At 35.0% G+C, this 15,112-nt stretch overlaps 2 protein-coding genes across 2 annotated transcripts; one reads left to right on the top strand and one right to left on the bottom strand.

The window, feature by feature from the left end:
- Window positions 1-2,567: 2,567 nt before the first annotated feature.
- LOC109180572 lies at window positions 2,568-6,370 on the top strand. Its single transcript, XM_019330215.1, has 5 exons — window positions 2,568-2,865; window positions 2,958-3,031; window positions 4,036-4,168; window positions 4,288-4,602; window positions 5,890-6,370. The coding sequence occupies exons 1-5, from the start codon at window positions 2,728-2,730 to the stop codon at window positions 6,157-6,159; spliced, it is 930 nt and encodes a 309-aa protein (XP_019185760.1). The 5' UTR covers window positions 2,568-2,727; the 3' UTR covers window positions 6,160-6,370.
- A 313-nt stretch (window positions 6,371-6,683) lies between these two features.
- Window positions 6,684-9,975, bottom strand: LOC109180571 (annexin D7-like). Its single transcript, XM_019330213.1, has 5 exons — window positions 9,832-9,975; window positions 9,118-9,263; window positions 8,762-8,980; window positions 8,278-8,493; window positions 6,684-7,120 (listed from the first exon to the last, which is right to left on the bottom strand). Exons 1-5 carry the CDS (start codon window positions 9,905-9,907, stop codon window positions 6,830-6,832), a joined length of 948 nt encoding a protein of 315 aa, XP_019185758.1. The 5' UTR covers window positions 9,908-9,975; the 3' UTR covers window positions 6,684-6,829.
- Between the last annotated feature and the right edge of the window lie 5,137 nt (window positions 9,976-15,112).

Consider the following 15,112-nt stretch of genomic DNA (forward strand, 5'->3'; position numbering starts at 1 on the left):
CACAGCATCTATGAGGGCCTGAGTCTCGACTGGGATGACTTGCCTTCGAAAATGTTGGCTCCAGACCCTCTCGACCGGGAGGATCCACGGATCATATTTTACTGAAAAGATCTGGTTCTTCTACCCCCGGTTGTTCCCGGGCAGCCCCTCAATCGAGCATTTATCCGCTCGGGACTGGGTCATCAAAAATCCACCCCCGTACGCGGCCGCCAGCACCTTCACTTGGTAGATGAAGTTGAAGAGCTCCATGGTGCAGGCTAAGTTGTGCCGACTGCAGATCTGGGGGAAACACGCGATCATACGGTGCGCGTTCGGGCAAATCTGCCCGGGCATAACCTGGTAGTAGCCCAGGAATGCGGTGAGGAGGCTGGAGAATGGGAACGTGATCGGGGCCATTAACGAATCGTAATGCATCCCGATCCACCTCCCCTGATGCCGCTCGATGATATTCCCGAGCTGCCTGCTGGTGTCGAATTCGACCCGACCAGCGAGAGTTGCCGCGATTCTGCTTGCTTCTCCTTTCGTTAGCAAGCTCATCTGGCCTTCGACGCTCTCGCTGTTGAGGAACTCAAATCCGTCCCCGCTTGGCGTCGCCGGCCCGGCCAGGTCCTCCTCGACCGCTTCCGTTTCGTTTGCCCGGTGTCCCACCTCGGGCTCAGCTTGAGGGTAATCCCCTATTACCCTCGTAGGCGTTTCCCTAACGCCTGCATCCGGGGAATTTCGTCCGCTCCTGGACGTCTCATCGCTCCCCGACCCGCTAGAGCTCGACCCGGATGTCCCCGACGAGCTCGATGACCCTTCTGGCCCGGGGGCTCGGTCGGGTATGTGCTGTGGTCGTTGCTCGACCTCTGGAGAGTAGGACATGATGTCCACCTCCTCGCTGCTCTGCTCGATCGTGTTGTCGTAGTCTGCGACTGAAGCGTTCTGGCTATCCGAGTCCGACATATTTTTCTACCTAAAGGTCGGTCGGGGTTAGTACAGAGTTCGGGAAGTTAGTTCGAAGTTAGTTCTACCCTACTCCTACGCAAAGTTAAGAACGGAGGAAAATATAAGGGATTGAGAGCTTACCGGTTGATGATACTTTGGAAGAAAACTTGAAGCTTGGTTTGCTCGACTGGTTCGCTGAACTGCTGCTCGGGACTCTCTGAGGGTACCGATTGCTTCAGTGGATTGATGAAAGTTCAAATGAAGGCCTCAAGGGCCTATTTATAGGAGAGCGTTTAGGCGGGAAAACGAGTCCACTTGCGTGACACGACCCGCATTGATTCCGAGGCGACCGTTGCAGTCGCCGAGGCCGGCAGTAGCCGACACGTGGCGAGGGAAGGAATGACAGCTGGCCGGTCGGTTTGATGGCCGACGTTTGGGCTTCTTCATCCCGTCCCGTTTTTTTCCGGACGGTCAAAAAGGCCCGGGCTGGGGGGCTTTTGGTAGGGAATATCCCGACCGCCATAGCTCTACCACGACCGAGGTGCCTTTGTCTTTGTCTTTTTGTCTTTGCAGGTAGCAGGTCGGGCTCTTTATGAAGAACCTGGTCGGGAAGCGACCGGGAATTGCCCGAGCGGTAATGTCAACCACCGAGCGGTAGCCCTTTGGCGAGGGAGCTGATAAAGGACACGTGGCGGCTCTCTATGGCGACAGATAGGGCACCCGGGAGGATGACACGTGGTGGCTACGTGGAGAGCATGCCGAACGACCGGATTTGTGTCTCCGGCGCAGCGGCTATAAATACCCACAGTAGCTACAGTGTAGAGGACTTTTGGACGATCGATAGGTTGTAACTAGAGAATCCCGACCGCAGTCAGTCGGCACTCAGGGCAACCAAGTAGATTGTACTTAGGGCCTTTACCGTGATCAATAAAGATTTTTACTTGCTTTAATTGGTTTCGGGTTTATTTTATATTACTTACGTAGAATTAGCAGTATCAATATTCATTGCAAATTCACTATACGAACACCCCTAATATTAAGCTAGTTACTCAGTTCCAGTGAAGGGACCAAATTAACATTTTAAAGATGGAAGGACCACGTTTATTCAAAAATAAAAATAATTAAAATATAAAATATAACTTTTTCATTAAAATTAGTTAAAAAAAACTCTACTATAATGTTTTTAACATCACGAAATTTTAAAAAAAAAAAAAAAAAAAAAACTCATAATGTTGCATTGGACAAAGTATATGTCTCTTACAATGACTACATATTATGTGGGTCAAAAACTTACCAAATATTTTTATTCACCTAATGACCTTATAATTGAAAAATAAAATCAATATAAACATGTTTTATTAAACAAATAGTGAATAGTTTGCTTATCCTACAAACTAAAAAGCATTTGGTTGTACACTTGTACTTGAGATTTTTTAAAAAAGAAATGAAAGAGGAGTAAACAGTAGATCCTCACATGGGTTGTTATTGCACGTGGCTGAACCACATCATTTCCAATGGGTCCCGCGCACCTTAAAAATTTTAAAAAGAAAATATCTAAAAGATTCAGTGCGACAACTTCTCCTGTACGCCACTGCATGTGAATTGCTGAGTCTCTGTCTAAGTTTTTTTTTCAAATTTCCACTTTATCCCATAAAAATAAAGAGAGAGAGAGAAAGAGAAGAGAGAGCAAAGTAGCGTTTCAATTTTCAAATAAAAGCATACTCACAGGCAGAAGCAGACTAAATCTATCTTTCACCGCTCTTATCTACACACTATACTATTAGCTCAAGCATCAAAGCAATGGCGGAGAGAGCGACGCCTGTTCGGAAGCCGCACACTTCCACCGCCGATCTACTCACCTGGTCCGAGACGCCGGCATCCGACTCCTCCCTCGCCGCCGGCAACGCTTCTCGCTCCGCCTCCCGTACTTCTCATCAGGTAGTTATTTACTTCGTTTCGCGGCTACTTATGCCTTTTTGTTCCTCCCTCAGCTGACTGACTTGATCTCTGTGTTTCTATTTTTCTTATAGCCTTCTGACGGAGTCGGCAAGGTGCTCTTTGGAGGTCAGATTACTGATGAGGAAGCTCAGAGCCTGAACAAACGGTAAAATATTCAGATTTAAACGAAAATGGACAAATGTCCGTTTTAATAATACAGTAATTTCTTCGCTTTTTTTGGTTGTGTATTTGTTTAACATTGTCCCTGCGGCGCATGTGAACTTTTTGTTCATAAAGTTCGGATCCTTGCTTATGTATTCATGTTTTGCTTTTTTCCACTTGATTAGTGTTTGGATATTCTCATTATCTCATAGATCTGTTTGTAAATCTTTGATTATTGTTTTTCTTTTGCGAAATTTGATTTCCTTTACTCTTGTTTAGTACTTTAGCTAATGTTCTTCTCTAGATTCTTGACTACACGCGAAATCATTAGTAACTGGTTATTACTTATAAGCTCATGCATGTAAGGAAGATGGAGAAAGATCTTTGCCTACTCCAATGCAATTAGTAACTTAAAAGTATAAATTTGGCTTTAATAATTTTCCCTGTAATGGCTGAAGGCTTTTGCTGATATTCTGTAGTTCTTCATTAGATTTGAACTTGGAGGTCCTCCTGTATCAATTTTTGTTTTTTTTTTTTATTCAAATTTATTGGATTCAATGGCAAAAAGTTAATACTTGAGGTGAAATTGACAGTTCAAATAATAATATTAAATTTAAAAAGTCATTATGTTTCTATTACAATCACTATCACCATAAGTAGTTTTCTCCTTTGAGATCATTGTCATTTTTATTGGAGAGGTTATGTTGTTACATGCATAAGCAACTACTTTGCAGTGGATGATCTCTCTGCCAAAATATAGCATTTTAAAGAACAGAAAGCATTAGATTTAGGAAGTTGCCTGATCTGAATCTTGTTGGTAACTGAACTTCATGATATTATTACCTCACTATGAAGTTCCAACTTGCACTTTGTAATAGCATTGAATTTTTAAAAAATTTTGAAAGAAAAATGAAGGGGCTTTGACAACAGGGCTAAAAAGGCAAGCGTTTACAAATTTGAACTCCTTTCATTTCTCAATCAATGCTTGTTTGTATTATGGTATTTCAGGAAACCTTGTTCAGGGTATAAATTGAAGGAGATGAATGGCAGCAATATATTTTCTGCTGACAGTGAGAATGATGCCTCAGAATCTGGAACTAATGGCAATTTGAGTAATAGAACATCAGTGCGTATAGTTCAGGTACTTCTTCCTCTTTACCTGTAAAATACATGTACATATATCTCAGTGGATGTAAATTCCAGCATGTTAAATAAAGAGAATCCAAAGATTTTTGCTGAATTATCATATTCCATTTCTAGCAAACTGCGAATGGAATAAGCCAGATTTCATTCAGTACTGAAGAAAAAATTTCCCCGAAAAAGCCTACCACTATACCTGAGGTGGCAAAACAGCGTGAATTGAGTGGAACTCTTGAAAGTGAATCAGATCTCAAAAACAAGAAGCAGCTGTCAGATGCAAAGTGCAAGGAACTTAGTGGAAACGACATATTTGGTCCTCCTTCTGAAGCTCCTCCTAGATCATTGACTGTTGCGCGCTCAATGGAATCAAAAGAAAGCAATTTTATGGGTGAGCCTGCTCCTCGTAATGTCCGCACGTCTGTCAAGGTTTCTAATGTGAGTTGTCTTTGGTTCTCATTTATACTTTTGCCTTCCCTTACTCAATTACACTTTTTTCCTGCTATCTTCAGAGCATGGACACCAAATTTGAGGAAATGTGCCTCTGTTGGGCACTCCCTGCACATACAGACATGTAGAACACTATACATTTCATCTTGCAATTTTTTAATCTTATGTTCTATAGGATAGAAGTGTCCTCTTATCTTGACACAATTTTGATACAAATTTTTAATTTTCAATCAAGTTTGAGATCAAACTTAAAAATTAATTGAACTAAGTTGTGATGACCATAAATTACCATTTCTTTGAAATGCCATACTCATGGTATAATTTCTTTTCTATTTTTTGGGAAAAGCCCCAAATAAGCCTTTGAACTATTTAGGAAAAGTTCAATTGCACCCTTGAACTAGAAGTCTAGAACAAACTTCATATAAATACCTGGACTTGAAAAGAGGAGTAATTAGCCCCTTTTTACTCGTAGCATTTTAGGTGACCTATTGTAGCAGGTTATCGTTGACATGGCTTTTATGTGTAACATTCTCTGTTTATATGGATGCCACATGTATCATTTTTTTTCCCTTTGACCGAAGTTATAAAAATTGGAATGCACCGGAGAAGGATAGTCATGTTTGTCAATTTGGATGGCCCATGGCTGTCTCTTCAAGGTCTCAGATGGCCATGGCAGTTGATCTAGCTGTCCAGATCTGGACAACCAAATTGACATCCATGACTGTCCTCTGATGTGTTCTAGTTAGTTTGTTTTTGTTTTTATTTTTTAAAACTTTGGTCAAAAGAAAAAAAAAAATATAAAAATGATATATCTAGCATCCATGTAGTCAAAGAATGTTACACACGAAAGCCATGTCAACCATAAGTTCCATAACCTACTATAGCAAGTCACTTACTAAAGTGGCTAATTGTTCTTTTTTGTTAAGTTTAGGTTTTTTTTTTGCTAATTCCAAGTGTGCAATTGAAGTTTCCCAAATGGTTTTGAGAGCTTATTTGGCCCTTTTCCCTGTTTTGTTATATTGTTCCATTGTGTTGCTACTTCATATATACACATTAACACACTAATAAACTATACCAATAATAAACATATAACATATGTTTGACCCCCCCTGAGATTTCATCCAGGGACATGGATAACTATAAAACTTGAATGCCTTTGAAATAGAATCAGTGATCCTTTTATCAATATTTTTGTTCCTTGCAATTTGTAGTACACCCTTCTTTGAACATTTTAACTATAGCTATTTTGGACTAACATTTTGTCTTCTTTTACAGCCTGCTGGAGGCCAAAGCAATATCATGTTTGGTGACGAACCTGTTGTGAAAACAACAAAGAAAATACACGACCAGAAGTTTGCAGAGTTGACTGGCAACGACATTTTCAAGGGAGATGTCCCAGGGTCTGCTGAGAAGCATCTTAGCAGGGCAAAGCTGAAAGAAATGAGTGGCAATGACATATTTGCTGACGGAAAAGTTCAATCCAGGGATTACTTTGGTGGTGTCCGCAAACCACCAGGTGGTGAGAGCAGCATTTCACTTGTTTAACTTTTAACTCTCATCAAACTGGTTTTAAGTTTTATAGTAAATTATGATCCTTCTAAGGCTGCTGGTTTTAACTAATGAAGTACACTTAACGGTTCATGAGAATGACAAGTGAGGCTGGTAGATTCGAGATGCATGAGCCATGGTGTAAGAACAATTCTAAAGACTTGAATATTTCTTGGTAATGTATGAATTAGTGCTAATTTAGTTCCCATTGGCCATTGCTAGTACCTAGTAGCTTATCACTGACATTTTATGTTTCCCTTTCTGATTTTGTTACATCCCATGCACTATTGCTAATACTACCTGGATTACTACTAAAGATTCCTGTTAATTAAGCAGAATATTTTAGAACTTATGATCATTGTGGGTTTCGGATTTTATGCTTGTCCTTCTCAACTCAGCAAACAATTTATGTCCCAAAAATGTATAGTATTGAAAATTTTCATTTTCATGTTTACTGGGGGAGGAAAATATGCTGCTAAGTATTTCTTAGTTTTCAAAGCTGACTGGTTAACCCCAACAAATGTATGTTGAAATGGTGATCAAGTTTTATTGCAAATCAAACTTGAGTCCAATACAGAATTATTCTGACAAAGTAATGAAAGGATCAGGAAACGAGCACAGCACAAACTCCAGGCAGAGAGCTAGGTTCCATCCAGGATAAGGAATACTATTCATGGCCGATCAAAGCTAAAAGGATCCTTTCATAGTCTCCAGAGGTGTCTCCAGCAATATCACGTTCCAGAGTAACGCTGTTCCTCTTCTGATACTCAATTTTAATACGCTCCATGTCAACCTCAGCTCTGGTTGTCACTACTCTTGTAAGGGCCCATTCGTCTGTTCCCAGCTTCTTGATCGCCATTCGAAGAGCCTTCTCAAAGTACTTCTCAGGGCATGTCAAGCAGTTGATTGCTGCTCTTAGTAAGGTGAGGTACTCATCTTTAGAGTCTTCCTTCAGATCCTGCACGCATGTCAAATGAAATTACCCAGCAACCTATAACTACTTAGTAACTATTAAGTTGAGGTAGTTTGGACAACCAATTCAGAACTCACAAGGTTGTGGGATGGGTCAAAATGGATTCTAGAAAAAAAAAATTGAAGACATTTCAATCCGCTCAAATTAACTATGGACTATTTTGGATGGGTCTAAACTGATTTGGAGTATAGGTTATTTGAGCGACTTATCCATTCTGACCTGTTATAAAATTTTGACTTTGTGTTAACAATTGTTTTTAAAAAAGTGAATTTCAAATAGCATATGCTATTTCAAATACAAAACGGTTATGGTAGATGAGTTAAATTTCATTAACCCATTATTGACTCAATCCATCACTCCCATTCCTTCTTTTAGTGGCTCTAAAAACAAATTTCAACCAGTTGGGATTATTATCCCAACTTATCAAGACATGATTGTCTTAATGATTCGAGTGATTTACCGGTCCATGAAAATTGGCCCCAAAAAATGGATTCCACTCAAACCTCATTTGAAACCTAAGAAGAGCAACTTCCCTATTTAACCCTTCTAGCTTTCACTTTTAAAATGGAGTAAAGACCGCCGCTCTAATCATTCTTGCCAACTTACCCAAAATTTCCCTCACTCTTGCCAAGAATAACCTCATTCAACCCCTTAGTCTTTACTACACCTTATTTATAGATAAAAAGCTCCATTAATGGCTTCCAATCAAAGTCTAGTCATAATTATACATATACTATTGCATCAAATAGTGGAATCCTTGGCTTGAGGTCCAAAAAGACATGTGATTTTTCTTTTTTGGGTTTCCATGTTAAAATTTTGTCTCAATCTATTTCTTTACATGGGAGTGCTTGAGGGAAGGTCATAGGATCGAACCCCGGTGATGGGATATTGACTCTTTGAGTTGCAATAGATAGAGAAAGTATAGAACATATACTACCTTGTAATAGAGTCAATAGTACTCAAAAAATATTCTATTTCTTTACATTATTAATGCTCAACCTAGAGGTTATGTTGTGCCCCTAGGTTTAATTAACACCAACATTGACCAAATTGAATTGTAGTATAAAGTGTATGGTTTGGCCGAGTTAAAATGTAAACCATTCAAAGAACTATGTACTTGTGAATAAGAGATTGAGTTTTACCTTGTTGATTAAAGTCCCAAATTGATCCTTATACTGATTCAGGGTTGCATTCAGCTGTGCTTTACTCCTAGTAGTGATGATCCTGATGATCTCATCATCATTATAAGCCTTTTTGTCACAGATCTTCTCATGAAGTATCTTAGCCTCGTTTCTTGCCAATGTCAAGTTGACCTCAACTCCCTCATACCTGAATGCAGTCACAAGAGGAACCAAAAGCTGTTTGGATATTAGTTAGGGTAATAATTAACCTGCCTATGCATCAGTTTCACTTTCATGAAGGAGGACAAACAAAATGTACATAATTTCCAAATTCTTCACAATTTCTTATGTCAGGGCGATAGTTATTTATCCATCTTTACTCTAGGAAGAAAAAGATCAGGCAACATTGAGACCCCAAATATAGATACTCAATAACTTTTCATTGAGACACCAAATTTAAATAATGAAAATTACAAGATCCAGAGTACACAAAAATGCAAAATACCTTCCGGATGTCCCCAGATGTGTGATATGCAACATCTTCTTCAAGGGATTTCTTGTAACGATCATGGTACATCTGCCTGACCTTAAAGAGATCATAGGAAGACCTACTGCAAGCAACTTCCATTATAACCCAGTTGCTAGCCGTTAGCCGTTTTGTGGCTTCATTAATCAGGAATGCATCTCGCTCTGCTGGTACCAATGTCCATATCAGCACTGCACGCTGTTATGTCACGCAAATAATAGCATATATACACGCTAATTAGATTTTGGAACTCTAGCCAATTTAAAGGAGGATGAAACAATGACCAGAAAACTAAGTCAACAAAGTATATCAGAGTAGAAGCACTCAAAATAAACCTGGAAGTGACTTGAAAGTTCGGCATCCAAGTCCTTGAGAAGATCCTCCTTATAAGTCGCAGCATAAGCTTCACGAATCAACTTGCGCTGTGCTGCATTCCTGTGAGCCAATATCTGAATAATGAGTGCCTCATTTGTTCCCCATCCTGCAAATTTTAAAATCAAAATTACATATATTATCAGTTCATTCCAACTGTAAATAAGATATGCATATTAACATCTTGTGATTCCACTGTATTTAAACATTTTGTACAGGAAATCACAAGCCTCATCGAAATCGTAATTAAGCTCTTTCACGTGACATAATTGCTTGGAAAAAAAAAAAAAAAAAAAAAACAATACAGATTGACAAGATTTCTGAAAACCTTGTACAAAGTCAAACTTCTCTAAGATAAATCGAGTGTGAAGAAGGAAAAACAAAACAACACCGCAGGACCTCATTTCCACATCCTTGTTCGGTGGATGTATACATAATCGATTTAAAAGCAAAAGGTATCTAACAATCAGAAACAGTGATCAAGGATTACAGATCAAAATAATTCCATAATGCAAATATTAAGGGAGATCGACGTTGATGAACACATGCGTCTCAAGGATAATTAACGATGAGAGAATGAGAGATGCAAAAGGTCAGAATCGGACGTTACTAACGCATAAACACACACATTTCATCATTACAGCAAAGATCTGAATGTAATTGTATGATCAGCCAACCTGCGAAAGCCTTCCGGAGTTGCTCGGCGTCCTCGGTCGGAGAAGGAACAGATGCTGGAACTTTCAGACTCGCCATTCCTCTTCTTCTTATTCTGACTCTCTGAGTGCTGGTACGATCTATGAGTGTATATGAATGTGAATTCGCTACTCGGTATGGTTTGTAACTTTGTATAAGCTGCTAGCGCATTTGGTGTGTGCGTAAAATGGGGCCCGCGCTTTTAATTGCATTGGTAATTTGGTGTCCACATTTTTTTATTGCTGATTTTTTGCAAAATAAGAATAATTGTTTTCCAAAAAAAATAATAATAATAATAATTGTGTCCAAATTTGGTGAATAAAGTTATTTTTCATTCTTAAATTTATTTCGTTGAATTAAATTTTTTGTTTTAACACTATTGACTCTATTACAAAGTAATATATCTATTCTATAATTCACTGCGAATTATTAGTTAAAACTTAAATTAATCAATAAAAGAGTTAATACCCGTTTTGATCTCTCGATTATTATAATTTCACCACTTTGGTCATTAATTTTCAAGCATGTTCAATTTCATTCTTAATTATGTAATTGTTAACTAAAATGGCCATAATCATAACTATTTTGGTTTGGACAAAAGATTATTTTAGATAAAAATTGCATAATTTGAGATGAAATTAAACAAATTTAGACATCGAGCACCAAAATGACGAAATCCTAATAATCGAGCATCAAATTAGATATTAACTCCCAATAAAATTATAAAAATTTACAAAATAAATGACAGTTTTGCCTTCAATTATATTTGAACTCTTAACCTTCTATAAAATGTATTATCATTATCATTCTATTTTACTCCATTTTACTATGTATTCACTTTGGTATTATTCTACAAAATGTAATAAAAGAGCATCTTATGATAAGAGCGGTAGAGATTTTTTTTTTTTTTTTTTTAAACAGCGGTAAAGAAATTTATTTATATATTTTTTAAAAAGTTCCATACACATTACAATACATTTAAATTTAATTTTTAAAAAATTTATATTGACAGAAAAAAAATTATAAAAATGATTAAAATTTTAAATTTCAAACTATTAGCACATGTAAAATATTGTTTTAAAAAAAACATATATGTGTTTTGAATATTTTTTTAAGTTAATTTTTTTAATAAACCGAGTGACACGTATTTTAAAACAAAATTTAAATATGTTAATTGTTAAAATATTATAGGTAAGAATAAATTGAACATTTTTAAACTTTTATTTTTATTTTTCTATCAATATAAATGTTTAAAATTTAAATTTATGTTTATATATATATATATATATATATATATATTAATTAATAATAATAAAATTCTCCACAACTCACATCCTAAAATAGACTTCAATTAATTTTCTCAAAAGCAACACCAAAGTGGTTGTATAGTAAGGTGGAGTGGAGTAACAATAGTTCTAAAAGAGATTAAGAATTTAAGTTGAAGTTGTTACGAGACAAGCGGATCAATTTAATTATTAGATCTAAATGGTTCCTGTTAGAGTTGTTGCCAATTATTTCAATAGATAATAGTCCAACTTTGGCTAAGAAATTGAAGTCCCCTGCTCCGGTTGATGATGAAAATTTCTATGGGATCTTAGGGTAGTGTTCAAATTATAGAGGAAAATCTAGGAGATTGACCATGGTCTTTTTGTTAAATTATATTAAAACATAAGAAATGAGAGGATGTAATTTAAACAAAAAATAAAAATAAAAATGCACACTCTCTCCTCTCTCCTCCAATGATAAGGAAAAAGCTTTAAAAAAACTCTAAACAAATAAATAATTAAAATTCATTGTTGACATTGCCCTTAGCCACTAAGCACCCACACCATCATATGCTTTGACATTTATCATAAATTTTCATTTATAGAGAATTGTAAACTAGCATAAATATTTGGGTTAAAGTATCTACGAGGTCCCTATACTATAGCGTTTTGTTCAATTTAGTCCTTATACTTTTATTTTGTTCAATTTAGTCCCTGTACTTTCAAAAGTAGTGCAATTAAGGACAATAGTTAACGATGTTAATATTATCGTTAACTTAGGTTACGTGGCACTGATGATATTTATATTCCTACTCATATATTACTTTATAAATATTTAAAATCTATCATTTTTACTACCAATATATTAAATTAGTATGTCTAAAATAAATAATTACGACCATGTTCATAATGAGATTTAGACAATTGTCCTTAATTTTACCATTTTTTAAAGTAGAGGGACTAAATTGAACAGAATAAAGATACAAGGACTAAATTGAACAAAACACTATAGTACAGGGACTTCATTGGTACTTTGACCTAAATATTTGTTTGCTTATTTCCTCAACTAGAGATGTTTTTCTTCCGATGTTTAATAATATTTATTATTTTATTTGAATAGCAAATATTAATTTCTCCATTTATTGAATTTATAATCATGAAATGCTACTTTCCTGAGTATACCAATAGTGTAATACTAAGTACCAAAAAATTCATTCCACAATTTCTTTTAATAATAAGAATATACATGGCGGCTTTAGTGCGTAAAAAATATACGCCAAAATACATTATTCAAATAAAATAATAAACTTTATTATTAAGCATTTCAATAAAACATCTCCAAGTAAGGGAATAAGGGGAAAAAAAACATTTTAACACAACACTAGTTTGCAATTCTATATAAATTGAAAATTTTGTTATAATAAAGTCAAATCATATGGTGATGTAGATGTTTAACTATCAATTAATAGTCCATCTCAATAAATTTGGGTCAAGTCATCCTAATAGTGGTTGGGGCAAATTATTGATGTTTAAAAAATCCTTGTTCCGAGCGCGTATTAGAATAAATAACATTTTGAGATAAAGTAATGTATATGAGTTAGAATAATATACTTTATGTGTTAGAATAATGTACTTTATGTATTAAAATACTCCGTAATATACTTTATATGTGTAAGAATAATTAAAATTTTGAGGTAAGATAATGTATTATATGAGTTAGAATAATGTACTTTATGTGTTGGAATAATGTATTTTATGAGTTGGAATAATGTATAATGTACTTTTGTTAAAATAAGGTATTCTATGAAATAAAATAATTTATTTTTTGTGTTTTTTTATCGTGCAAGTGTGGACCATTGAAATAATATATGATTGGTGGTGTAGATTTTTAATTATCAATTAATATTCCCTCTCAATCCGTAGCATACCGTGCAATACAAATGTACCAAAAAATTCATTCCACAATTTCTTTAAAAAATATACACACGGCGTGGATCAAACCATTGTTGGGCCATGAAGTCATAACATAGCGACTTATCCATTGCCCATAGAGTTATTTCTACTAGTTAGGATTAGGAAGTAACAAAACATAATATACACTGATAGGAAGTAACAAAACATAATATACACTGATAAAGAAAATTAATTTAGTTGACTTCACTAGGGATCAAACCCTGAAATCCAGAATCTCTGGTTTTGCCTTATCCATTGGGCCATAAAGTCATTTTTGTTTAAAAAGAAGTAACAAATACTAATAAAAGAACTAGTGCTTTACATCATATTTTGTTAGGATAAACTAGTGGTGTAATCAAATTATGTCGAGTCCAAATAGTTAAAGTATAAAATTCAGCTTGATTCAAAAACTAAAGTTCAAACTTGACTTGAATATGCTTAATATAAACTTTTTTTTTTTTACTCAAAACTAGTATGTCACTCGTGCGATGCATGAAATCATAAATATAAATAATAAATTTCAAAAATAGATTTAAAAAAAAAAAAAAACAAAGAAGTGTATGAATGCATAGTATTAATTTTAAGTTTGTGCATTATATCTAATATTTTTTAATACAAAATATTCCTTTTGATGAATTAGAATGCCTTCTAGTTATCACATTTTGTATGCATGTTTGCAATTATTAGCAATCTTTTGCTAGAAAATTGTATGTTTTAAAGTTGCCATTGATTGGTCATATTGTAGCCTACAAAACTTTCAATTTCAAAGTTTCAATAGCCAATAGTTTTTTTATTGGTCATATTATTAGCAATCTTTTGCTAGAAAATTACAAAATTTACCCTTCAATCATTAGCAATCGACGTAAACTGCAGAAGAAGATGATGAAGATGATTGCTAATAATTGCAAACATGCATACAAAATGTGATAACTAGAAGGCATTCTAAATTTACCCTTCAAGTTTGACATAAAAATAGACCGATGACCATTTCAGGTAAAAAATACATAATTGAGGACTAAATTGAGAAACATTGGTAGTAGATGACAAAATTTGTGAAATCCTAATAGTCAAGAGACCAAATCGATAATAAACTATTATTATATGTTATTATAATGGTCTACAAAATACTATTTAAATATATAAATTTAGCTTGTAAAAATGTTCTCATATATATATATATATATATATATATATATATATATATATATATATTATTGAAACATATAAAATTTTTTTTGAAACAAACTCAATTAGACGTGCAAGCTACTCGAATTAATATTAAAATACTTGTATTAATCTTAATTCATTACACAAGTTGATTTTAACTTGACATTAGCTAAATTAAGTTAAAACGTTGATCATATCGAGTTCAAGTAGTTTGACTTGCTTACTCTCTTATGAGTGCCACCTTATTTTATTTATTTATTTTTGTTGTATTTTATATTGCAATATTAATGTCTCGCTCATTTCTATTTACCTTTTCATAATAAATTAATCTATCTTACGAAAAATTTAAATACATAAAAATTATAAACTTTTGAACAATTAAATTTAATTGATATAACATTATATATATATATATATATATATATATATATATATATATATATATATATATATAGGTATGGCAATGGGTCGGGTGTGGGTCGGGGAAGGCTACATCCATCACCCGACCAACTTTATATTTTCTCCACCCATCCCTACCTCCAACCCGCATCGGGTGGACTTTTTCAGAACCCACCCCCACCCCCACCGGGTACGGGTGCCCACTACGGGTACCCACCACTTATCATCTTATTATGTTTTTCAAAAAATAATATTTAAATTATTTACACATAATAAAAAAATAAAATCCATTAGTGATATTAAAACATATATATATATATATATATATATATATATATATATATATATATATATATATATATATATATACACACACACACACACACATGGTGGGTCGGGTGGGGTTCTAGGCGGGTCTTGTACATAGAACCCGAATCCAACCCGACCCACCGCGGGTTTGCTTTTTTAAGACCTACTCCCG

The sequence above is a fragment of the Ipomoea nil genome, unplaced genomic scaffold (assembly GCF_001879475.1).
Source record: "Ipomoea nil cultivar Tokyo-kokei standard unplaced genomic scaffold, Asagao_1.1 scaffold1026, whole genome shotgun sequence".
In the NCBI taxonomy this organism is placed as follows: domain Eukaryota; kingdom Viridiplantae; phylum Streptophyta; class Magnoliopsida; order Solanales; family Convolvulaceae; genus Ipomoea; species Ipomoea nil.

Bases quoted from the DNA above. Each gene is read 5' to 3' on its own strand.
- LOC109180572 (XM_019330215.1), top strand. From the start codon at position 2,728: ATGGCGGAGAGAGCGACGCCTGTTCGGAAGCCGCACACTTCCACCGCC. The intron at 2,866-2,957 runs GTAGTTATTTAC...TTTTTCTTATAG, and splicing joins CCTCCCGTACTTCTCATCAG to CCTTCTGACGGAGTCGGCAA. The intron at 4,169-4,287 runs GTACTTCTTCCT...TTCCATTTCTAG, and splicing joins CATCAGTGCGTATAGTTCAG to CAAACTGCGAATGGAATAAG.
- LOC109180571 (XM_019330213.1), bottom strand. From the start codon at position 9,907: ATGGCGAGTCTGAAAGTTCCAGCATCTGTTCCTTCTCCGACCGAGGAC. The intron at 9,264-9,831 runs GTTGGCTGATCA...TAAAATTTGCAG, and splicing joins ACTCCGGAAGGCTTTCGCAG to GATGGGGAACAAATGAGGCA. The intron at 7,121-8,277 runs GTAAAACTCAAT...ACATGCGTGCAG, and splicing joins TTGGGACTTTAATCAACAAG to GATCTGAAGGAAGACTCTAA.